General features: G+C 40.2%; 1 protein-coding gene across 9 annotated transcripts in view; it reads left to right on the top strand.

Moving 5' to 3' along the window:
* The window catches only part of DNM3 (dynamin 3), a 641,139-nt gene that overhangs the window by 312,952 nt on the left and 301,038 nt on the right, over window positions 1-27,149 (top strand). For all 9 annotated transcript variants that reach the window (XM_040263496.1, XM_040263493.1, XM_040263497.1 and 6 more), the window contains one exon: window positions 21,805-21,918. In XM_040263496.1, coding sequence (XP_040119430.1) covers window positions 21,805-21,918 — 114 coding nt within the window. The remainder of the gene's footprint in view (window positions 1-21,804; window positions 21,919-27,149) is intronic.

Here is a 27,149-nt window from a genome sequence, read left to right as displayed (position 1 = left end):
ATTGCTTCTTTAAAGCAAGCAATAATGTGGTGGCAGTTTACATTTTGAATAACATGAATATTGTAGGAAAGTGTATATTTATAGAAAAATTGAAGGAGGAAATATAGCTTTCTATCTTGCCACTAATTTTCAATCACAGTTGACATTTTGGTATATGTTACTATTTATCCTTACATTAATCAGTTTAATTCAGTCACTCAGTCATGTCCAACTCTTTGCGGCCTGTCCATCACCAACTCCGGAAGTATGCTCAAACTCATGTCCCTTCAGTCAGTGATGCCATCCAACTATCTCATCCTCTGTTGTCCCCTTCTCGTCCTGCCTTCAATCTTTCCCAGGATCAGGGTCTTTTCAAATGAGTCAGTTCTTCGCATTAGGTGGCCAAAGGATTGGAGTTCCACCTTCACCATTAGTCCTTCTCATGAATATTCATGACTGACTTTCTTTACGATGGACTGGTTGGATCTCCTTGCAGTCCAAGGGACTCTCAAGAGTCTTCTCCAACACTACAGTTCAAAAGCATCAATTCTTCGGCATTCAGCTTTCTTTATAGTCCAACTCTCACATCCATACATGACTAAAGGAAAAGCCATAGCTTTTACTAGATGGACCTTTGTTGACAGAGTAATGTATCTGCTTTTTAATATGCTATCTAGGTTGGTCATAACTTTTCTTCCAAGGAGTAAGCACCTTTTAATTTCATGGCTCCAGTCACCATCTGCAGTGATTTTGGAGACCAAAAAAATAAAATCTCTCACTGTTTCCCCATTTATTTGCCATGAAGTGATGGGACCAGATGCCATGATCTTAGTTTTCTGAGTGTTGAGTTTTAAGGCAACTTTTTCACTCTCCTCTTTCACTTTCATCAAGAGGCTCTTTAGTTCTTCTTCCCTTTCTGCCATAAGGGTGGTGTCATCTGCATATCTGAGGTTATTGATATTTCTCCTGGCAATCTTGATTCTAGCTTGTGCTTCATCCAGCCTAGCTTTTCTCATGATGTACTCTGCCTATAAGTTAAATAAGCAGGATAACAATATACAGCCTTGACGTACTCCTTTTCCTATTTGGAACCAGTCTGTTGTTCCATGTCCAGTTCTAACTGTTGCTTCCTGACCTGCATACAGGTTTCTCCAGAGGCAGGTCAGGTGGTCTGGTATTCCCATCTCTTTCAGAAATTTCCACAGTTTGTTGTGATCCACACAGTCAAAGGCTTTGTCATAGTCAATAAAGCAGAAATAGATGGTTTTCTGGAACTCTGTTGGTTTTTTGATGATCCAATGGATGTTGTCAATTTGATCTCTGGTTCCTCTGCCTTTTCTAAAACCAGCTTGAATATCTGGAAGTTTATGTTCATGTACTGTTGAAGCCTGGCTTGAAGAATTTTGAGCATTACTTTACTAGCGTGTGAGATGAGTACAATTGTGCGGTAGTTTGAGCATTCTTTGGCATTGCCTTTCTTTGGGATTGGAATGAAAACTGACCTTTTCCAGTCCTGTGGCCACTGCTGAGTTTTCCAAATTTGATGTTATATTGAGTGCAGTGCTTTCACAGCATCATCTTTCAGGATTTGAAACAGCTCAACTGGAATTCCATCGCCTCCACTAGCTTTGTTTATAGTGATGCTTCCTAAGGCCTACTTGACTTCTCATTCCAGTATGTCTGTCTCTAGGTGAGTGATCACACCATCATGATTATCTGGGTCATGAAGATCTTTTCATATAGTTCTGTGTATTCTTGCCACCTCTTCTTAATATCTTCTGCTTCTGTTAGATCCATACCTTTTCTGTCCCTTATTGTGCCCATCTTTGCATGAAATTTTCCCTTGGTATCTCTAATTTTCTTGAAGAGACCTCTAGTCTTTTCCACTCTATTGTTTTCCTCTATTTCTTTGCATTGATCACTGAGGGAGGCTTTCTTATCTCTCCTTGAATTCTTTGGTATTCTGCAATCAGATGGATATATCTTTCCTTTTCTCCTTTGCCTTTCACTTCTTTTATTTTCTCAGCTATTTGTAAGGCCTCCTCAGACAACCATTTTGCCTTTTGCATTTCTTTTTCCCAGGGATAGTTTAGATTACCACCACCTGTAGAATGTCACGAACCTCCGTCGTTAGTTCTTCAGGTGCTCTGTCTATCAGATCTAATCCCTTGAACCTATTTGTCACTTCTGCTTGATAATTATAAGGGATTTGATTTAGGTCATACCTGAATGGTCTAGTGGTTTTCCCTACTTTCTTCAATTTCAGTCTGTATTTGGCAATAAGAAATTCATGATCTGAGCCACAGTCAGCTCCAGCTCTTGTTTTTGCTGCCTGTTTTAGAATTCTCCATCTTTTGCTGCAAAGAACATAATCAATCTGATTTCGGTACTGACCATCTGGTGATGTCCATGTGTAGAGTCTTCTCTTGTGTTGTTGGAAGAAGGTGTTTGTTATGACCAGTGTGTTCTCTTGTCAAAACTCTTATCAGCCTTTGCCCTGCTCCATTCTTTAGTCCAAGGCCAAAATTGCCTGTTACTCCAGGTATCTCTTGAATTCCTACTTTTGCATTCGGGTCCCCTATAATGAAAAGGACATCTTTTTTGGGTGTTAGTTCTAGAAGGTCTTTTAGGTCTTCAAAGAACCATTCAGCTTTAGCTTCTTCAGCATTACTGGTTGGGGCATAGACTTGGATTACTGTGATATTGAATGGTTTGCCTTGGAAATGAACAGAGATCATTCTGTCATTTTTGAGATTGCATCCAACTACTGCATTTCAGACTCTTTTGTTGAAATGATGGGGACTTCATTTCTTCTAAGTGATTCTTGCCCACAGTAGTAGATATAGTGGTCATCTGAGTTAAATTCACTCATTCCAGTCCATTTTAGTTCACTGATTCCTAAAATGTTGACATTTGCTCTTACCATTTCCTGCTTGACCACTTCCAATTTGCCTTGATTCATGGGCCTAACATTCCAGAGTTCCTATGCAATATTGCTCTTTACAGCATCGGACTTACTTCCATCACCAGTCACATCCACAACTGGGTGTTGTTTTTGCTTTAGCTCCATCTCTTCATTCTTTCTGGAGTTATTTCTCCATTGATCTCCAGTAACATATTAGGCACCTACCAACCTGGGGAGTTCATCTTTCAGTGTCCTATCTTTTTACTTTTTCATACTGTTCATGGAGTTCTCAAGGCAAGAATACTGAAGTGATTTGCCATTCCCTTCTCCAGTAGACCATGTTTTGTCAGAGCTCTCCACCATGACCCATCAGTCTTGGGTGGCCCTACATGGCATTGCTCATAGTTTCACTGAGTGAGACAAGGCTGTGTTCTGTGTGATCAGATTGGTTAGTTTTCTGTGATTGTGATTTTCATTCTATCTGCCCTGATGGAGAAGGGTAAGAGACTTATGGAAACTTCCTGATGGGAGAGACTGACTGAGGGGGAAACTGGGTCTTGTTCTGATGGGCAGGGCCATGCTCAGTAAATCTTTAATTCAATTTTCTCTTGATGGGTGGGGCTGTGTTCCCTCCCTGTTATTTACACTGGGCCAAACTATGGTGGAGGTAATGAAGATAATGGCGACCTCCTTCAAAAGGTCCCATGCACGCACTGCTACACTCAGTGCCCCCAACCCTGCAGCAGGCCACTGCCGACTCATGCCTCTGCCAGAGACTCCTAGACACTCACAGGCAAGTCTGGGTCAATCTCTTGTGGGGTCACTGCTCCTTTCTCCTGGGTCCTGGTTTGCACAAGGTTCTGTTTGTGCCCTCCAAGAGTCTATTTCTTAGTCCTGTGTAAGTTCTGACAGGGGGCTAATGGCAACCTCCTCCAAGAGGGTCTATGCCATACCCAAGTCTATTACACCCAGAGCCCCCGCCCCTGCGGCAGTCCACTGCTGACCCATACCTTCACAGAAGACACTCAAATGCAGTTCTGTCTCATTCTCTGTGGGGTTACTGGGTTCTGGTGTGTACAGGGTTTGTTTGAGCACTCTGAGCATCTCTGGCAGGTATGAACTTTGATTTCTAAATGCAAGTTTGCCTCTTGTACTGTCTTGCTGGGGCTTCTCCTTTGCCCTTGGATGTGAGATATCTCCTCAAAGTTGCTTTAGCACCTACCATCTTGCTGGGGCTTCTCTGCCCTTGGACAAGGGGTATCTCCCCACAGTCACTCCAGCTCTGCACAGCTCTCACATTATAGAGTAGGTATTTGTTCTCAGCTTAATATCAGGTGATTATATCATAATCTATTAACCAATTTCTAGTTAGGTAAATAGGTTGTTTCCCATTGTTTGCTCTTAGACACTGTACTATTGGCAACATCTTTGTATGTGCTATGAATTAAGGACTATATCTCTGAAATCAGACTACCATGGAGGCTATTTTTTATTCACATACTAAGGTTCTAAGTTCTCAGAGTGTGCTCTGCAAAGTGGAGGAAAATGCAATAAAGCCTGTTGGCAGTGTGATAGGAACCTGACTTTAGTTTTCTTCTTTGTCACGTAAGGAAAATAATCAGTTTGGTTCAGTTGCTTAGTCATGTCTGACTCTTAGTGACCCCACATTCTGCAGCATGCCAGGTTTCCCGGTCCTTCACCATCTCCCAGAGCTTGCTCAAACTCAAGTCCATCAAGTTGGTGATGCCATCCAACCAACTCATCCTCTGTCGTCCACTTTTCCTGCCTTCAATCTTTCCCAGGAAAGTAATACCTCCCTCAAAGGATAACTGTGTGGATTGAAAGAAATAATACACACGGAGCTCTTAGCACACTTCCTTTCACAGAGTAGTGTTTCAGTTCAGTTCAGTCGCTCAGTCGTGTCCAGCTCTTTGCAACCCCATGAATCGCAGCATGCCAGGCCTCCCTGTCCATCTCCAACTCCCAGAGTTCACTCAAACTCATGTCCTAGTGTTTAGTAAATGTTAGATATTATTTTTTTGAATTCCTAGAAATGGTGTCAAACTGTATGCTTTACTTATTTCAGACCCTTACAAAACTCAGTGCTCTGATTTCCTAGAAAGTTAAATCCATGGAAGTAACATCCAAACATAGAAATGTCAGTTAGTCATTTCATTCATAGTACTTTATAGAATCTTGAGAACAAAACAATATTTCAGCAAATATGTGATTATTTTGTATTTTAATTTGATTATTCTTTAAATCCCTTTATATATGCTTTGCTTTGCTTGTTTCCACAGCTTCTTTATCCCAGTCATAGGTTCATATGTTTCACGTTATGTCAACCCACTGGTGAGACTCACCTGGGCATTGTCACATTCGCTCTCATCTGTGGACAAAGGCGCAGAGCTCCTCGCTCAGGTCTTGGTCCATCATAGGCATTCCATACTTGTGGGTTGACTGACTTATCAAGTGTCTTAGGTGAGAAAAACCTTTGAACATGTCCCTGAATTAAACTTATCTCTTAAAATTGCACATGTGACCAGTCAGAATGGCTGCTATCAAAAAGTCTACAAACAGTAAGTACTGGAGAGGGCGTGGAGAAAAAGGAACTCTCTTACACTGTCGGTGGGAATGCAAACTAGTATAGCCACTATGGAGAACAGTGTGGAGATATCTTAAAAAACTGGAAATAGAACTGCCATACAACCCAGCAGTCCCACTGCTGAACATACACACCAAGGAAACCAGAATTGAAAGAGACACGTGTACCTCAGTGTTCATTGCAGCACTGTTTACAATAGCCAGGACATGGAAGCAACCTAGATGTCCATCAGCAGATGAATGGATAAGAAAGCTGTGGTACATATACACAATGGAATATTACTGAGCCATTAAAAAGAATGCGTTGGAATCAGTTCTAATGAGGTGGATGAAACTGGAGCCTATTATACAGAGTGAAGTAAGTCAGAAAGAAAAACACCAATACAGCATACTAACGCATGTATGTGGAATTTAGAAAGATGGTAATGATGACCCTATATGCGAGACAGCAAAAGAGACACAGATGTAAAGAACAGTCTTTTGGACTCCGTGGGAGAAGGTGAGGGTGGGATGATTTGAGAGAATAGCATTGAAACATGTACATTATCATCTGTGAAATGAATCGCCAGTCCAGATTCGATGCATGAGGCAGGGTGCTCAGGGGTGGTGCACTGGGATGACCCTGAGGGATGGGATGTGGAGGGAGGTGGGAGGGGGGCTCAGGTTGGGGAACACATGTACACCCATGGCTGATTCATGTCAAGATATGGCAAAAGCCACTTATACTGTAGAACCACAATCAAACCAGCAAAAGCCACAATATTGTAAAGTATTTCAGAGCCTCCAATTAAAATAAATAAATAAATTTAAAAAAATATAACAGTCTAAAAAAAAAACCCAAAAAATGAGAGAAGGCTGGGAGGTGGCAATACCAAGGGGTTATGAACAGACTGTTTGGGAATGATAAAAATGTTACCATCCTGATTTCTAGAGATGGTTTAAAGGATATAAACATTATGTCAAAACTTAATTTGTACACTTTGAACAATGTAGTTTATAAAAAAATTGCACGCATGAACCCCTTTCTTCCTCAGGGTGTCCTTTCTGTGGGCAAGCTAGCTCCGAAGTTGAATAGGAGAGAGAGTGGGGGAGGGAATGGCCCTGGAACTATACTTCTCTATTTATTCGTTTAGATTTCCCAGTCTGAGAAGTCACCTTCCTCCTCCATGGCTGGAACGAGTGAGGAAACAACAGGTGTGCCGTCTTTGTCCCCCCACCCCTTGAGGGATTCCTCAGCCTTCCTCCACCTTTTATTCCATTGAGTTTAACCATTAAGGTAGTGGTTAACTAAGGGTGTGGCTAGCCTCCTTTGGGGGAAGAGATCAACAGTCTGTCAGCCCTGCTACTACTTTCTAGAAGCATCTCATCCAAAGCTAATCATGGCTTGTCTGGACATCCTCCTCAGACCACTAGTGGATAGAGGATTCTGAAATGAGTCTAGATGGCGGATGAATAAAGTTCACTCCAAGGCATAGTTTGTGCTTCAGGTCATTTGTTTCCTCCCTATTTTATTTCCTATTTCAAATTACATGCAGCCATATTTTCCCCCTAGCCCATCAAAGATTCTGCAGTGATCACATGATATCGATAATATAAAGCATTACACCCAGTAATAAAATCTCAACAAAATAGATGTGTCTTCCTTGTGATGATGCCCCCTTGTAGTATGAAATTATCAGAAATTAAAGTCCAAAGATTACATTTCCGAAGGAATTTGCAAAGTCTGAAATAGCTGTGGAACATCATATTAAAGTCATCCTGTAGTTCTTCATTTCTGGGTGTCTGTTGCCCAGGTGGAGTTGGCATTCTTTCAGCAGCTGTACCCTGATCTGGCCTCAATAAAATGGGTTGTTCCTTCTGGGCTTTTGAAGTTGAAATAGTCTCTTGTGTTCCTTCATAAATAAAGCAAAGAGGGCACAGAAAAGATAATCCCAGCACCAGCTCCGCCACTACCAAATGTAATAAGACAAATAGACTCTTACATTGGAAAAGGAAATGGCAACCCACTCCAGGATTCTTGCCTGGAGAATCCCAGGGATGGGGGAGCCTGGTGGGCTGCTGTTTATGGGGTCACACAGAGTCGGACACTACTGAAGCAACTTAGCAGCAGCAGCAGCAGGTTACATTATATTTCTAGACCTTTTTCATAGATATAGGCACTGATGATAGCAGACTTTCAGAGGTATGAATTAAGAGGGTAGACAGAAAATCTTGCTGGTTTTAGCCCTACCCTGCTGTCAATCAGTTTTTCTTCTAGTTTGTGAACCTATAAATGTATTGGGGGAGATCTCTCTGTAAGTTATATATTGCTGTGCATAAATAGGGAAAGCCATCCACATATTTAGTCTTGGAGAAGAAAGCTTGAAACATTGCTATTTCAAAGTTTAGGACTTTGCAACCATGGCAGACCCAATCACCAGGTCATATTTGAGTTACCTTTCTCTCTGGTGAAGCATATTTAAAACGTAATTTTTACTTCCCTTTGGCTTTTGTTTCTCTGTCTGTTGTTATATAAGCAGACTTTCTTTTGCTTAGATGATGAAGCCAGAGAAGTTTGAGAACATATGCTGGTGTTGGGGTGTGGAATTGACTCTTTTGAGTCTAAATAAGCAAGACAGTTAAGAGCAGCTGTCCACAGTTCCCTTCTTGCCCTGGCCTGGGATAAAGGATGGCACTGAGGGCAGCTAATCTAACCCTTCCTGCATGCATGTGTGCTAAGTTGCGTCAATAGTGTCTGACTCTGTGCAACCCTATGGACTGTAGCCTGCCAGGCTCCTCTGTCCACGGGATTCTCCAGGCAAGAATACTGGAGTGGGTTTCCTTGTCCTCCTCCAGGGGATCTTCCTCATCCAGGGATTGAACCCATGACTCTTTTATTTCCTGCACTGGCAGGATGATTCTTTACTGTAGCGCCATGTGGGAAGCCCCTAACTCTTCCTACTCCCCTTCCTGCCCGCGAATATTGGACTGGCCAAAAAGTTCGTTCAGTTTTATGTAAAAAAATAAAGACCTTTCTGTTTCACCAAGAACTTAATTGAACAACACATTCACTAGCCGAACTTTTTGGCCAACCCAATAAACTAAAGCTAGACCTTCGAGTTCTCTGTGATATGTTAATATATATGAACCTCAACTGCAGTACAGTTTAAACATAGCAAGTCTAATTCTCCCTCCTGAAGTCTATCAGGCCTTTATTTAGAAAGACTTTTCTCCCTAGATTTGAATTGTTGCCCCAGGCATACCTGTTTAGGAAAATCTCTGTTGGTCAAATTCAAGGATGAGCAGCCTATGTCCTGAGGAGGCCTGTGTTCTCAAAGGTAGGTCCCTCCTAACTAGCCAGTTGAGCTGCCTGGCCTGTGCCCTTGCTGGGCCTCTGCAGTTTTGTACATGCCCTAATGTCAGCCCTGTGGTGTGTGAGCTACCTTTATAGAAGCAGCTACTCACCTATGGTTAAAGCCTTTTGTAATCTCCCAAGATCGAAATATGAAAGTCTGTGGTTATAACCTCCACATATAGGCTGCAACAGTTAAAAGCCAGCTGCCAAGCTGAGAAAAACTTGTATGGTCTACTAAAACTTAAGCCAAGGTCAGAATGCCCTGCTCACAAAGTTCAAGGCCCAAAGCTTTTCCACATGTACTGTTTTCTTCCCATAATTTTACTCCTTGTCTTGTGTTTTAATTTTATGATCCAGTGTGCCAGACAGATGTTGAAGTCTGAAGTTGTCCCTAAGATACAGATTTTGCCAACCCTGACAGGGCCTGAATTCATGGCATGGAGGAACTAACTAGAACATACAGGCTCACCACTAAGGAGAGGGGTGGGCCACTCCACTCTCCCTCTTCCACTTTCTAAGTATCTGTATTTGGCAAAAAAAAGCTTGGGTCATATTTATAGCGATAAATATTTAAAGATGGTTTGCTTCAAGCCTTACAGATAGGACATGCCCTTTCAGCTCTCAAGGTCCCTTCCAGTCATATATTTATGGTCTTGTTTACTTGGACACTCAAGACAGAATTTGATATTCAAACATGAAGAGGCTGTAAATGGTTATTGTACCAAACGTTGATGGATTTATTTTGGTAATCTTAAATTTGAATACCAAATTAATGTATTATATGTTTTTCTATGAAGAGACCACAGTCAATCCCATTTGTCTTAACGTTCTTTTAAAATTTTATTAGTCTTTGCCTTTTCTTGCTCCTTCACTTTGTTTTGTTTTATTAATTTCCCTTTAGTATTTATATCTCTTGTGTTTTGACCAGTTTTCCTTAATACTTGTCTTTTCTTATTTTGTTCCAGTGTTTCTCCCTGATTTTGTGATTTTTCTCCCCCTCAATTCTTCTGTGGAAAAGTACATTAGGAATTTCTCTTTCTTAATTCTTACTTTGAGTCGTTTGTCATTGAGGGGGGAAGTTCATTTGTGACCAATATGCATCCCCCCACCCCCTACCCTAGGAGGGATTGGGATTGGACTAGAGCTTCTTAAACATTTTTACGACAACTGCTTGCTGACAGCATTCAGCACTGAACACACTACCATGGGATTCCTGTGAAGGGATGTGGGCCACGTGTACTCACAGCATGGCAACTGTAATTATAATCCTCCTTTTCTTTCCAAGTGAGAAAGCCTATTGTAATTAAAATGATTAATGTCATAGAAAGTAAGAGACACATAATGTCACACATAGAGATGTGTGCGTGATCACTGCATTGGCAAGATCCCCTGGAGGAGGAAATGGCAACCCACTGCAGTATTCTTGTCTGGAAATCCTGTGGAGCCTTTGCAAATTTAATTTTAGCTGTTATTAGTACCTCATCAGAGAAGGCAATGGCACCCCACTCCAGTACTCTTGCCTGGAAAATCCCATGGACGGAGGAGACTGGTGGGCTGCAGTCCATGGGGTCGCTAAGAGACAGACACGACTGAGTGACCACTTTCACTTTCCTGCGTAGGAGAAGGAAGTGGCAACCCACTCCAGTACTCTTGCCTGGAGAATCCTAGGGACGGGAGTGCCTGGTGGGCTGCCATCTATGGGGTCGCACAGAGTCGGACACGACTGAAGTGACTTAGCAGAAGCAGTACTTCATAATTTCCATAAAGCTCAGTTGACTATATCCAATGGACTAAATGATATTTAATAAAATATCCATTTTGCTTATAACGGTCAATACTTCTAGAAATAGTGCATCTTTGACAGGTGAATCCAGTGATGCCAATAAGATCAAGCAATTCATTGCTTCACATCATCTTAAATTCTCCAAACTCTATTTTTGCCTTTACCTACATCAGCAGTCCCCACCTTTTTTGGCACCAGGGACCGGTTTCATGGAAGACAATTTTTCCATGGACGTGGGAAGGGAGTGGATGGTTCCAGTGATAATGGGAGCACTGGGGACCTGCAGATGAAGCTTCATTTGCTCGCTCACCACTCACTTCCTGCTGTGCTATCTGGTTCCTAGCAGGCCATAAACCATTATTGGCCTATGACCTCAGGGTTGGGGACACCTGATCAATGTAGTACCTGCCTTTTTTGTTGTTGTTTATTTTCTGCCTTTCTATTAGCTCCCTCCTGGCCTCATTTTTTCTGCCTGGCTTAGATTAAATGGATGATCACCTAAATCGCTCTCTTGCTGAAAACCTTCAACATCTTTACATCCACGAACTTTGGTCACTTGGGTCTAGAACACTGGATCAGTTCCCACTTACGTTCACTTTTTCTACATCAGGTGTGCAGAGCACTTTTAGAGATGATAAGGTAATTGCTGATTGTGGCCCTGCAGTTTATGGTCTTTATTCTCAGCTTTCAGCCATTATTTTTAAGACCTTATGTTTTTAGAGAAGTTTTAGGTTTATAACAAAATTAAGAGGCAGAAACAGAGATTTTTTTCATATTTCCTTTGTGCTCACATATACATAACCTCCCTCATTATCAACATCACTCACCAGAGTGGTACATTTTTTGTTAAACCAAATATGAACATGGACACATCATAATCACCCAAAGTCCATAGTTTACATTCTGGTTCACTGTTGGTGTTATACATTCTATGAGTTTGGAGAAACATATAGTGATATATATCCATATAGTATCAGAGTATATTCAATGCCCTAAAAATTCTATGTCTGTGTGTTAGTCGCCCAGTCGTATCTGATCTTAGTGACCCCATGGACTATAGCCTGCCAGGCTCCTCTATCTGTGGGATTTCCCAGGCAAGAACACTGGAGTGGGTTGCCATTGCCTTCTCCAGGGGATCCTCCTATGTCTCCCACATTGCAGGCAGATTCTTTACCTCTGAGCCACCAGGGAAGTCCTAAAAACCCTATATACTCTGCCTATGTATCTCTCCCTTTTCCCACCCAACCCTTGACAACTACTGATCTCATGGACTGTAGACTGTCAGTCTCCTCTGCCCATGGGATTCTCCAGGCAAGAATACCAGATTAGGTTGCTATGCCCTTCTCCAGGGGATCTACCCTATCTAGGGGTTGAACCCCTGTCTCTTATGTATCCTGCATTGGCAGGCTGGTCCTTTACCACTAGTGCTATCTGGGAAGCCCATTGTCTCCATGGTTTTCCCTGTACCAGAATGTCATATAGTTGGAATTATACAGAATATAGGCTTTTCAAATTGACTTCTTTCACTTGGGAATATGCATTTAAGATTTTTCCATGTCTTTTTATGACTTGATAGCTAATTTCTTTTCAGTGTTGAACAATATTCCAATATCTGGATATGCCATGGTTTATCCATTCATCTACTGAAGGACATCTCAGTTATTACCCAGTTTTGGCAATTATGAATAAAGCTGCCAATTTGTTGTTGTTTAGTTCCTCAGTCATGTTTGACTCTTTGGGACCCCATGGATTGCATCATGACAGGCTTCCCTGTCCTTCACCATCTCCCAAATCTTGTTCAAACTCACATTCATTGGGTGAGTGATGCCATCCAACCATCTCATCCTCCACCATCCCCTTCTCCTTCTGCCCTTAATCTTTCCCAGCATCAGGGTCTTTTCAAATGAGTCAGTTCTTTGCATCAGGTGACCAAAGTATTGGAGCTTCAGCTTCCGCATCTGTCCTCCCAATGAATATTCAGGGTTGATTTCCTTTAGGATTGCCTGGTTTGATCTCCTTGCAGTCCAAGGGACTCTCAAGAGTCTTCTCCAACACCACAGTTCAAAAGCATCAATTCTTTGGCACTTAGCCTTCTTTATGGTCCAACACTCACATCCATATATGACCACAGGAAAACCATTGCTTTGATTTATGGACTTTTTTCGGCAACGTGATGTCTCTTCTTTTTAATACACTATCTAGATTTGTCATAGTTTTTCTTCCAAGGAGCGCTTTTAATTTCATTGCTGCAGTCACCATCTGCAGAGATTTTAGAGCTGAAGAAAATAGTCTGTCATTGTTTCCCCATCTATTTGCCATGAAATGATGGAACCAGATGCCATAGTCTTCGTTTTTTGAATGTTGAGTTTTAAGCCAGCTTTTTCACTCTCCTCTTTCACTTTCATCAAGAGGCTCTTTAGTTTCTCTTTGCTTTCTGTCATGAGGGTGGTGTCACCTGCATATCTGAGGTTATTGATATTTCTCTCAGCAATCTAGATTCCAGCTTGTGCTTCATCCAGCCTGGCATTTTGCATGATGTACTCTGCATATATCATATATGTTAAAGAACCAGGGTGACAATATATAGCCTTGACGTACTCCTTTCCCAGTTTGAAACCAGTCTGTTCCATATCCTGTTCTAACTGTTGCTTCTTGACCTGCATATAGCAGGAAGCAGGTAAGGTTGTCTGGTATTCCCATCTCTTTAAGAACTTTCCACAGTTTGTTGTGATCTATACAGTCAAAGCTAGTGGAGGTGATGGAATTCCAGTTAAGCTATTTCAAATCCTAAAAGATGATACTGTTAAAGTGCTGCACTCAGTATGCGAGCAAATTTGGAAAACTCAGCAGTGGCCACAGGGCTGGAAAAGATCAGTTTTCATTGCAATCCCAAAGAAAGGTAGTGCCAAAGAATGTTGAAACTACCTCACAATTGCACTTGTCCAACACACTAGCAATGTAAGGCTCAAAATTCTCCAAGCCAGACATCAACAGTATGTGAACCAAGAACTTCCAGATGTTCAAGCTGGATTTAAAAGAGGAACCAGAGATCAAATTGCCAACATCTGTCAGATTATAGAAAAAGCAAGAGAATTCCAGAAATAAACATCTATTTCTGCTTTATTGACTATGCCAAAGGCTTTGACTGTGTGGATAACAACAAACTATGGAAAATTCTTCAAGAGATGAGAATACCAGACTACCATACCTACCTCCTGAGAAATCTGTATGCAGGCCAAGAAGCAACAGTTAGATCTGGGCATAGAACATGGACTGCTTCCAGATTGGGAAAGGAGAATGTCAAGGCTGTATATCGTCAACCTGCTTATTTAACTTACATGTAGAGTACATCATTCGAAATGCCAGGCTGGATGAAGCACAAGCTAGAATCAAGATTGCCAGGAGAAATATCAATAACCTCAGATATGCAGATGATACCACCCTTATGGCAGAAAGGGAAGAAGAACTAAAGAGCCTCTTGATGAAAGTGAAAGAGGAAAGTGAAAAAGCTGGCTTAAAATTCAACATTGAGAAAACAAAGATCATGGCATCTGGTCCCATTACTTCATGGCAAATAGATGGGGAAACAGTGACAGACTTTACTTCCTTGGGCTCCAAAATCATTGCAGATGGTGACTGGAGCCATGAAATTAAAAGACGCTTGCTCCGTGGAAGAAAAGCTATTACCAGCCTAGAGAGCATATTAAAAAGCAGAGACATTACTTTGCTGACAAAGGTCTGTCTAGTCAAAGCTATGGTTTTCCAGTAGTCATGTATGGATGTTAGAGTTGGATCATAAAGAAAACTGAGTGCCAAAGGATTTATGCTTTTGAACCGTGGTGTGGGAGAAGACTCTTGAGAGTCCCTTGAACGGAAAGGAGATCAAACCAGTCCATCCTAAAGGAAATCAGTTTTGAATATTCATTGGAAGGACTGATGTTGAAGCTGAAACTCCAATCTTTTGGCCACCTGATGCTAAGAGCTGATTCATTAGAAAAGACCTTAATGCTGGGAAAGATTGAAGGCAGGAGGAGAAGGGGATGACAGAGGATGAGATGGTTGGATGGCATCACCAACTCAATGGACATGAGTTTGAGCAAGCTCTGGGAGTTGGTGAAGGACAGAGAAGCCTGGCATTCTGCAGTCCATGAGTCTCAAAGAGTACGATATGACTGAGTGACTCAACTGAACTGAACTGACACTGTGAAATGTTTCAGCGCAGTCAATGAAGCAGAAGTAGATGTTTTTCTGGAATTCTTTTGCTTTTTCTATGATCCAGTGACCGTTGGCAATTTGATCTCTGGTTCCTTTGCCTTTTCTAAATCCAGCTTGAACATCTGGGTGTTCCCGGTTAACGTACTATTGAAGCCTAGCTTGAAGGATTTTGAGCATTACTTTGCTAGCTTGTGAAATGAGTGCAGTTGTGCCATGTTTTGAACATTCTTTGGCATTGCTCTTCTTTGGGATTGGAATGGAAACTGACCATTTTCCAGTCCTGTGGCCACTACTGAGTTTTCCAAATTTGCTGGCATATTGAGTGAGGCACTTTCACAGCATCATCTCTTATGATATGAAATAGCCCAGCTGGAATTTCTTCACCTCCACTCACTTTTTTCTTCGTGATGCTTTCTAAGGCCCACTTGGCCTCCAAAATGTCTGGCTCTAGGTGAGTAATCACACCATTGTGGTTTTCTGGGTCATTAAGATCTTTTTTGTACAGTTCTTCTGTATATTCTTGCCACCTCATCTTAATATCTTCTGCTTCTGTGAGGTCCGTACCTTTCTGTCCTTTATTGATCTGAGCTGACTGTGGCTCAAATCATGAACTTCTTATTGCAAAATTCAGACTTAAATTAAAGAAAGTACGGAAAACTATTTAGCCATTTAGATGTGACCTATCTCAAATCCCTTATGATTTTATAGTGGAAGTGATAATAGATTCAAAGGATTAGATCTGATAGACATAATGCCTGAAGAACTATGGACGGAGGTTCATGACATTGTACAAGATGTAGTAATCAAAACTATCACCAAGAAAAAGAAATGCAAGAAGGCAAAATGGTTGTGTGAGAAGGCCTTACAAATAGCTGGAAAAAGAGAAGCTAAAGTCAAAGGAGAAAAGGAAAGATATATCCATCTGAATGCAGAGTTCCAAAGAATAGCAAGGAGAGATAAGAAAGCCTTCCAAAGTGAACAATGCAAAGAAGTAGAGGAAAACAATAAAATGGAAAAGACTAGAGATTTCTTCCAGAAAATTGGAGATACCAGGGAACGTATCATGCAAATATGGGCATAATAAAGGACAGAAATGATGACATGTGACAGTGAGCATGTTTTCATATGCCTATTTGCCATCTGCATCTTTGTTGAGTTATGTTAATGTCTTTGGCCTATTTTTTATTGGGTCTTTTGTTTTCTTATTATCAAGTTTTAAGATTTGTTTGTATATTTTGGGTAACAGTCCTTTATCAGATATGTTTTTTGCAAGCATTTCCCCCTATTTGTGGCTTGTCTTCTAACACATTGATCCTGTCTTTTGCAGAGTAGACATGAAGTTCAGATTACCAACTTATTTCTTTCACAGACTGTGTTTTTGGTGTTGTATCTTAAGAGGCATAATATTACCCAGGGTCATCTAGATTTTCTCCTATGTTATCTTCTAGGCGTTTTCAGTGTTGTGTTTTGTCAACCTTTTTTCTTTTCTTTTCTTTAAACTAATTCCTATTACACTGTCTCTCATTTAATTACTGATTGTCCCAATGCTTAACACTATGCTCAAGCCTTCTTTCCAACTTCTCATCCTTACTTTCCTGCAGATAATTCAGTCTGTTCTCTTATCAAGAGAAACAGAAAGCTCAACTATAACCTTTGTCAACCTTCTACGCTTTTCCATGCAGAGAACCTACATCTATCCTCACTCTTTCAGCCTCCCAGACTCACAAGATCAGGCAGCTTCATTCCTGTTCAAAGACCGACCCCTCCCTGTGCTCTTCATCTCATCCACTCCCATCTTTTTTGCCATTACATCATTTTTTCTATATTCTCTTACCTTGTCCTATTATTTCTCCTCAAGCAATAAAGGTACTCAATTTTTGCTCATATCAAAAAAGAAAAAAATATCCGCAAATCAAAAAACAATAGCAACCGCAAAAACAGCAAAAGCACCTTCTTTGACTCTATGTCTATTCTGGTTTTAACTTGCTTTCCTCCTTCTCTAGAAAGAGCTCTCTCTAGCCATTGTCTCCATTTTTCACTTCCCATTCACTTTTCAACCCAGTGAACTCTGACTCATCCCACCACCTCACTGCAACTGGCATAGCTAAGACACTCTGATGTCTGCATTGCACCTTACATGTCCCTTTCTGTGCTGAATCTGATACTCCCAGCCACACATTCCTTGAAATTCACCTTGCCTTTGGCTTCCTTAATGGTTTTGAACTCTGAATTCTAGATCTTTTTAACTAGGCTCACACACATCTTAATGAACACATTTTTTGTCCATGAGAAATAAGTTTGTTTATTCCCATAGCATAAAAATCCATGCTTTGGGATTTGATGAACTCTTGGAAAGCATTTTCCATGTCCTCCTGGTTGTAAAAACATTTTGCCTGCACAAAGTTGTTGAGATGCTGAAGTAGTGGTCAGTTGGCGACAGTTCAGGTGAATATGATGGATGAGGCAAAACTTTGTAGCCCAGTTTGTTCAACTTTTGAAGTATTGGTTGTGCGATGTATTATTGGTGTTGCTGTGGAGAACTGGGTCCTTTCTGTTGACCAATGCTGACTGGGGGCATGGCAGTTTTTGGTGCAGCTCATCAATTTGCTGAGTATACTTCTCAGATGGACTGGTTTCACAGGGGTTCAGAAAGCTGTAGTGGATCAGACAGGCAGGAAAGCACCAAACAGTGACCATGACCATTTTTTGGTGCAAGTTTGGCTTTGGAAAGAGCTTTGGCGCTTCCTCTTGGTCCATTCACTGAGCTGGTCATCACTGGTTGTCATATAAAATCCATTTTGCATCACATATCCCAATCCGATCAGGACGTGGTTTATTGATGTTGCATAGGATAAGAACAGACAACACTTCAAAACACTGATATTTTTTTAAATTTACAGTCAGCTAACGAGGCAGTCAGTCTTTTTTTCACCTTTCCAATTTGCTTCAAATGCCGAATGACCATAGACAGGTCAATGTTGAGTTCTTAGGCAACTTCTGTAGTTGTGAGAGGATCAGCTTCGATGATCCTCTCAGCTAGCCGTTGTCAGCTTCCTATGGCTGGCCACTATGTTCCCCATCTTCAAGACTCGTCTCCTGTGTGAAACTTCTTGAACCACTACTGCACTCTACATTCCATTAGCAGTTCCTGGGTCAAATGCGTTGTTGACATTACGAGTTGTCTCCACTGCTTTATGACTCATTTTGAACTTGAATAAGAAAATTGTTCGAATTTGCTTTTTGTCTAACATCATTTCTTAGGTGTAAAATACATATACAATACACAGCAAGTAGTAATTCATTATCAAAAAACATAAAGCAATAAATATTCATTAAAATGATGTATAGCTTAATCACATTTATTCAAGAATATATTCTAATATCAAATAGCAAAGTTCAACAATGTAAAATTAAAATTACTTTTGCACCAACCTTATATTTTCCCAAGGATTCCACTGTGAGCCACTACTATTTCACACAGTTTTATCAATGCTTGTCACTTATGTATATATACTGATGACTCACAGGTCTAAATGTCCAGTCCTAACATTTCCATTTTGCATCAGAGGTCAGGTCACAACTGTTTGTATTTCCCATATACATGCATGCTAAGTTGCTTCAGTCTTGTCCAACTCTTTGTGACTCAATGTACTGTAGCCTGCCAGGTTTCTCTGTCCATCAGGTCCTCCAGGCAAGAATCCTGGAGTAGGTTGCCATGCTTTCCTCCAGGGAACCTTCCCGGCCCAGGAATCAAACCCATGTCTCCTGCATTGGCAGGCAGGTTCTTTATCACTAGTACCACCTGGGAAGCCCATGTGTTTCCTACAGATGCTTCATATTCAGCATGGCCTTGACTGAATTCACTGTCAACTCCCTCACTTCTAAAACTTGGTTCTCTTCCTCTACTCCTTCTGATTTGGTAGCCCCATGAGTTTCAGAATCATTCTAGAATAAATAGCACAGTGTCCAGTAAAAATATAATGCAAGCCACATTAATAAAAGATATTTAAGATATACTGTGTTAAATAAAATCTATTCTTAATATTCATTTCACCTGCCTCATTTTATTTTACACAGTATATCTTAGATATTATCATTTTCACATGTGATACATTTTAAAACATTTAGTGAAATATTTTACATTTCTTTTGTATTAAGTTTTCAAAATCCACTGTGCATTTTACACTTATCACACATCTGAGATTAAACTAGTCACTAAGGCTCAATAACCATATGTGGTTAGTGGCTACTGTACAAAGCAGTTCTAGAGTCTTTCCTTCCACTAATCCCCCTTTCATCCAGCCATAAGTCCTACTGATTTTGTCTCCTAGGTGTTTGTCCAGTAGGTTTACTTATTTTTATGCTTTCTTCATCATGACGTTACTTCACACCTTGTTCATTTATCACCTGGGTTATCTCAGCAGTTTACATAACCTAGTTTGTCTCAGGGAGCATGGAAAATTCGCTGGAATGCAGGAGGATACAATAGAACATCTAAATACATATTTTTATCTAGAAAACAAGAAAACAGTTAAGATGTATTAGTATTTAAAATGTGTGTGTGTGTGTGTGTGTGCTGATGCCAGTACTGTCACTCTGTGACACAGAGAAATCAATAACAAAGTTGTAAACGTAACGAATAGATTTCTCCCACAAAATAAAAAAATAAAATATTTATTTCATCTTCGTATCATACTTTAAGTTTCTTTGTATGTGTCTGTGGATGTACACAGTTTAGTAGTACAATGGTCATATATACTTAATAAATTTACATGTATACTTGAAATTTATTTTTATTTTGCCAATTTTATCTAGAATTTGGGGTCTGTTGAGCTGGATTGACTGACTTTACCCCACTTACTTCTGCAGCCTCAATTTCTTCATCCCAACTCATATTTTCGGCGTGTATATTTCCATTGTGTTCTTTTTTTGTCCTTCTTTATGGAGAACAAATAAACAGGCAGACAGGACTACTTTCTGGTCTAATTTGAATTCTGTTAGGCTCTTTTGAGCTACCATGTTTCCAAGGAAAAGCCTATTAACATTTCTTAAGTTGTGTCCAGTATCCTTCTCTTACTTGGCATACATCTCTTGTTACACTATTACTTTGAAATTATCTCTTTATGGATCTTCCTCCCTATAAAACTGTAAAATTCTTGAGGGCAGGGTGTAGCATCATCACCTTTCTCATACTGACATATGATAGGTTCTTAGCAAATGTTTGCTGAACTGAATTCATGGTTCTTCTTAATGAAGCCAGCCTGTTCTATGGTGATTGGTGAAATGGTGATTTTCTTATTGCAGTTTGTAGAGTCTGGAAGACTTCTTCTTTATCCAAGATGCCTGATAAACTGAAATAGTGAATATACTTTCATTGAGCGGGCTATGTTGAGTATGCTGTTTGTAAGCTGTGGTGGTGTGGGTAACAGTCTTATGGGGAAATAACCAGTTTCTTCTTACTAAAAATTAAATGAGATTATTTGCTGTAAGGAAAATGAAATTTTGCAGTGGTTTTCAAACTTTAGTATGAAAAAGACTCACTTTGCAAAGTATTAATCTGTAGTTTCCTGGGTTTCATATGTATCTATTCTGATTCATGTGGATTTGTAGTTGTCCCAATAATCTGTGTTTTTAGAAAGCATCCCAATGAATATTTACTGTAACCATTTTATTTTATTAGATGGTATAAACTATACTTTGAGAAGTATTGTTTCCTTCTTTCTGAAGCAGAGGATAAGAAGGAGTAATTTCAAACAGTTGTACTGCCTTAGTGTGGGCCTGAATGGGGTTCTGTCTGGAGATCTGTAGAGTTAAAAAGGGAAGCATAGCTGATGCTGGTAGGTACTGAAACAGGGAATCAAGGGTAACTGAGACTGGGAGTGTGGAATGAGTCTTGGAAGATCAATAATGACCTTGACTTATTTCACAATTTTCCCTAGAATTGGCTTTCCTTCTACAATTAGAAAACTTAAAAATAAAATGTAAATATAAAAATAAAATTTGATTATTAGGGTATTTCCATTTACCTTTAGGAAATGACACCCATTAGTCATTCAGTAAGTAATTTTAAAAAATATTTCAGGATGTCTAGCATAATGAACATGTAGGTATAGGGTGATTTTTTATATTTAGAATGATATTACAGTTCCATGTAGTATTTCATTTCTGTGACAACAAAAATTATCTAGCATAGAGGAAATGGTAAACTATGCCACATGGAAAACAGAATTTAACTTTGCAACAACCATGAGAAAAAAAATAGATCTTCAGTTAAATGCCATTTGTAGATAATTTCTATCCAAGTTGTTAATGTTTGAAAAGTTAAACACTGTTTAAAGGTTTTTATGATGATTCTGGGTATTCTTTAGCTTAGCAAAAACAACCAGAAGTAGATGGGTAAATCTGCACCATTAAAAACTTCAAACATTTAATTTTAGCGAATTGTTTCAGCCTTCTCTCTCATTCAGCCTGTTCAGAGCTGTTAACAAGGAACTAATTGGTTGGCTTGAGTGTTTTCTTTTCACCATTTGGTGTCCAGTCTCTGGTGGAAATTCTGAGATGCAAACCAGGCAAACAAATGGGCCAGTGGGCTGGACAGGGATAAGAGACAGTGGGCATGGAGAATCTATTGTTGTTCATCCAATCAACTAAATATATTTTAATTGTAGCAGCAGTGCCATAAATAGGCCAGGCACAAGCATTTAATCTGCTGTATTTTATTCCTGTTTCAGTCTCTGTGCTTCCACCATTCCTACGAATCCGCAATTTTGATTTGATTTTGTTCATTTGATGGGAGAGACTTCCCTCTGGTTATCTGGGCTTTTGGAAGATATATTATTTTGAATAGTTTAAGAGAAGTTGAGCTTTGAGGAAACAATGCTGTTCTTACTGTAACTTGTATCTTGTTTTTAACAGGACGATACTTGTGTTCCCCATAGGCTTATATTAAACTAAACATCTCTGCCGATCTGTGCTCTCTTGAAGGTGATTCGCAAGGGATGGCTAACCATCAGCAACATTGGCATCATGAAAGGAGGCTCTAAGGGATACTGGTTTGTCCTTACTGCTGAGAGTTTGTCATGGTACAAAGATGATGAGGTAAGTCACAAAAGTGACCGAATTTTTAAAATTAAAATGCTTCTGTTTCAGATGAATTGATTTTATTGTGATATACAGTTTTGAGATGCTAGTGGTTTTCGTTTAGTAAGACTTGGCTTGGGATGTTTGTTTGAAGAAACACTGTTTTTTCCTCATAGATTTTAAATTTTACAGTAGTTCCTTCAAATATCTTTTATTTCTGTGATGTACTCACATGTTTGTTTACCTAAAGGAACGGAGTTAGGGACCTGTAGATGAAAACTTCCTTCTTTGTAAGAATGGCAAGTTACTGATATAGTGAAAGCTATTTTCATTAAATAATGTTTTGAAAATACTCAAGGTAATAGATTATCATAGAAACAAAGTTAATAGCAGTGATGCAGAGTTAATAAAGCATTTTGGAATTATTGCTGTGACATCTGTCTCAAATGACAGGCTTTTGAAAATGTCCAAATCACTAGTCTTCAAGTGAGTCCCAGATAATTGTTTATACAAATTTTTTCTTTGAGAATTTGATATCTATGTAAAAGCATAAATTATGATAATTATGGTGTTCTGGTTCACGTTAAATGTTAATAATTTTGGTCCTGTGACTTACTACTCGTTTAAATCTGATAGTTAGAAAAGCACACACACACAAAAATCAGTCTTACAGAGCCATTAAAGCACTATAAAATGATACTGGTAAACTTGAGAGGGCATGGATGGAAATTCAGCAGTGTTTTGGAAATTTTAATAGCTCTGGTCTGAGGTGAGAAGTTTTTGGTGCTTTTAACGCAGCATGCAAACACTGGTTAAGGATATTCTGTGATGGCAAAACTATTTACAGGTGAGATTGTCAATTGTGTTTGGCTGTAAATGGCAAGCATTTCAGAGTTAAAGTCGTTCCACTCTTGGCTTGATAGCTTTTGAAAGCACTACAAGGTACTTTCTCAAATTGTTGAAGGAAAGCTTTGTGTCCTGCCTAGTTCTAAGTGCTTTGTGCACAATAGTGTGTGGAATAAGTATCAGATAACCCACTGAGGGCCACTACATTTTCTGCAGTGAAAGTGAAGTCACTCAGTCATGTCCGACTCTTTGCGACCCCATGGACTGTAGCCTACCAGGCTTCTCTGTCCATGGGATTTTCCAGGCAAGACTACTGGAGTAGGTTGCCATTTCCTTCTCCAGGAGATCTCTCCAACCCAGGAACTGAACCCCGGTCTCCTGCATTGTAGGCAGACACTTTACCATCTGAGCCACCAGGGAAGTCCAAATTAAAAGGAAATCAAATCCTATAGAAAGATCCAAAGGAAATTTCTACTCAAAAGCTTTATTTCAAGTGTTTATGTCATGTATTTTACTAACTTCAGTCAAATATGACATTGGTCACGCACAGGTTTCTTTCCTGGGCTGGCTGCTTAGATAACTCTCTTAATTCTGTGGAAGCTCCAATGTTTAAAGACTATAGCTTCTGGAGCTCTTTGATGTCTTCCTAGATATAAACATCAGGAAATAGAAAATCTTCTTTTGTGTTTTGTTGCCCTACTAAATCTTCTCTTAGACACAATTTGCTTACAAGCATTTAGGTGATTATTTATGTACATTTGAATACAGATTGGCCTCTGAGTCTCTCTCTGTTATTCCAGGGAAAGCAAAAGACCTTGCTGAACAAGCATGATAATTATAACTATTTTTATTTTTATTTTTTTCTTTATATACTTATTTACTTTTGGCTGTGTCAGGTCTTAGTTGCTGCTTAACGGGCTTAGTTGGTGCACAGCATGTGGAATCTTAATTCCCCAACTATGGATCAAACCCACATTCCCTGCATTGGAAAGTGAATTCTTAAACACTGGACCACCAGGAAATTCCTAGTTTTATATTAATGACTCATTTGCTTCCCTCATAGCTCAGTTGGTAAAGAATCTGCCTGCAATGCAGGAGACCCCGATTTGATTCCTGGGTCAGGAAGATCTGCTGGAGAAGGGATAGGCTACCCACTCCAGTGTTCTTGGGCTTCCCTTGTGGCTCAGGTGGTAAAGAATCTGCCTGCAGTACAGGAGACCTGGGTTCTATCCCTGGGTTGGGAAGATTCCCTGAAGAAGGCAAAGGCTACCCACTCCCATATTCTGACCTGGACTGTATAGTCCATTGGGTTGCAGAGTCAGACACAATTGAGCAACTTTCACTAATGACTCATTTAATCCTCATTATAATCCTAAGGATAAGTACTATAATTATCCTCATTTTTCAGGTAAATAAATGAAGGAAAAAACATAATCTTTTGAAAAGTCATTTCTTTGGGTTCAGTTTTTCTTATGGAAAACACTTGGTGTTGGTGAGGATAACTCACTTGCCAAGGTCTCACAACGGCTTGATGACAAAGCAGAAATTTGAATATAAGCTGTCTGGCTCCAGAGTTTGCCTTCAACCACAAATGGAGGCAAGAACCTCCAAGGTGTTGGAGTTTTCCTAGTCAACCTCGTCCCACTGAGGATTTATTAAGATGCGTTCCAGGCATCCTGGCATTGACCTTTCCCTGAGTGCTAGTATCAGGGGCTCTTAAGACTCAGATTAGCCACTACTGTTGGAGTATGGCTTTAGGGGGTTTGTTGTTGTCATTGTTTGGCTGTGGGGGTACTGAAACAAGTCAGTCTGAAGGCACATGATGCTCTCTGCAGGGAAGGAGGAGGATTTGAGGGCTTGTTGAGCTCATGGTCACCTGTCAGCCCCTCCTCTCTGCTATAAACTCAGAATAGCTTTTTACAAAATCTCTGCTGCTGAAGCTCTCTCATGAGCACTTGATTACAATAAACAGAAAATACACGTGTGCAGTTAGTAACTGGGTGCCAGAGAACATTTTTATTAAAGGTATATATGTGGAAGGTGGTTGTGTGTGTGTGTGTTGAGAGGCAGGGGTGGGTTAACAATGACCCTTGAAACAAATTGGGATGATTGAGGTGCAGAAAGTTAAGAAAAGGGTTGTTTTCCTAGTTTAGAGTAATTGAAAAAAGAGAAAATGACAGGCAAGTTTGGTACCCTGTGGAGCTAACTACTAGACTAATAATACAAAATCAGATATTAAGTGCTCTGAAGGAAGTAGGCCAATGAGCTAGAAACTGATGGGAGGAGGAACTGTTAGATCGAGTATTTGGAAGGAAGTAACACTGCAGCAAAGACTGGAATGATGAACTGTATAGAAGGTTGTATTAAAGAGCCCTCTAGGGTGGGAGTGGACAGGAAGCTTAGCACTAAGATGCAGGAGGGGTAAGACAGAGAAGTAAGAAATAAAATCAGAGGTATCTCATCAGGCCCACCAGTGATTCGGATTTTATCCCGAGGATAACTGAAAACCATCCACCTGTGACCTGATTGGATTTCTGTTTTAGAAAGATCACTCTGGCTGCTGGGTTGAGCATGATGTGTGGAATGGAATGTGTATGTGGATGGAGTGGGGTCGGCAAGAAGAGAAGAAGGGAGACTAGCTGGAAGACTGTATCAGTGGTTGAAGCAAGAGAAGATGGTGGCTTGTGCTGGAGAGAGGAGAGCTCAAGTTCAGGGTCGCAACTTGATGGGCCACATACAGCTATATTGTAATTATTAGATACTGTTTCTCATTAAAAACTGCTCAAAAAAAATAGGAAATTTTCCAAATATTAATGCCTGACTCAAGACCCCTATCTTCAAAGTTTTTGTGTCAGTGGGACAGAGCTTTATTCCCCTGGAGCTATTCTCATTCATTCCCATCTTACTGCCTCTTGGTTATGATCACCCTGGTTCTCTGTTCTGCAGTTTCTCTTACTAGCTCTTCCTATCACCACAGGCCACCTTTGAGCCTGCTGGTGGGACAGAAGTGAGATATCAGCACTGTTCCTTGCTCTTCAGTGTTATTCAATTAATAGTTATTAGCATCTGCTGGGAGATGAGGCTGGAAGAGAGGGTATGGGGAAAGGAGGTCAGGAGAAATGTCAGGAGGGTGGGGCTTAGAGGTAGTGATCAGTCTCTGGCCTCTTGAATTTGTTCCCTCAACACCCACCCTTTAGTAGCAGTTTTAAATGATGCTTAGATTTCATACCAGCCTTGCTGTCATAGCTTAACTATGCTTCTGGATATGGATTAAACATGTTTCTGTGGGCAACTTTGAAAACCCCAAATTTAGAATTTTCCTTTGTGAAAATAAGCACGAGTTCTTACTCAACTTTTGGAGTCGGTTTGTTGGTAAGTTGAGGGTTTGTTTTTTCTTCCCCTGATATCTCTCACATCAGTACCTACCCATTTTGGAAGTCCTGTTCCATGGTAGTTTTTCTCTCTCAGTAAAGCAAATGTGACCCTGTAAATAATATTGTTACATATTTGTCATTTAATAATTTACATTCAAATTAGCATAGAGAATTATTGTTTGTTTCTATGTTCTTTCATATTTCTGCTTTATTATATACTTAGACTGATATGTTTTCATTATGATCTAGTTGGCTGCTGAATAGCATATTATGTCATATAAATAGATATGGTTTTATTTAGCTTATGACAGGTAGTAAATGTAAATGGCTTATGAAGTATTGTTGTGATTAAAGAATAATGGTTCAAACTCTTTATAGGGTGACATTAATTGAACGAAAGACCCTATAGACAATGGTGTGAAAAGGGTGAGATACTAGAGAATGTGAATTTTTTATGATTAACTGCCAGTGTTGGAACAAGTCAAACTTCTCTGAACCTGTTTTAGCTTATCAAATGGGGACTATTCTTGACCAAATCACCTCAAAAGGAATTTGTACAACTCTAAGAAATCATATGTTAACAAGTGCAGGGGGCGCTCCGCAGAAAGAGAGAGGCAGTGGAACTTCCCTCAGCAGAGCTGAGGGGTCCCGAGGAAAAGTGAGCCTGCTGTCCGCCAACCCAGCCCCTCAGCTAGCGAGAGACAATCAGACACAACAGGGGTTCCATCTGAGTAGTTCCGCTTTATTGCCTCAAGCTCCCGACTTATAAAGGCAAGCAGGGGGGTTTTGCGAGGGACTTTCCATAGTTGCACCAATCATGTTAAAGGTCAAATCGTCATGTGCCTTCATTATAACAGGAGTCTATGGTGATCACGCGCTGTTCCACGTGCACGGAAATCGAGAGCCAATCAAAAACTTTGACAAACGTAGACCACGCCCCTATCTCTTAGTTTCCGACCGCAAAGCTAGCCGTTCTTTTTTTTAAGGTTTCCCATTTAGGGCCCCACATCTCCCCCTTTTTTATTTTAT

Source organism: Oryx dammah, unplaced genomic scaffold (assembly GCF_014754425.2).
Source record: "Oryx dammah isolate SB20612 unplaced genomic scaffold, SCBI_Odam_1.1 HiC_scaffold_21, whole genome shotgun sequence".
In the NCBI taxonomy this organism is placed as follows: Eukaryota; Metazoa; Chordata; class Mammalia; order Artiodactyla; family Bovidae; genus Oryx; species Oryx dammah.
This window is presented reverse-complemented; position numbering and strand designations above follow the sequence as displayed.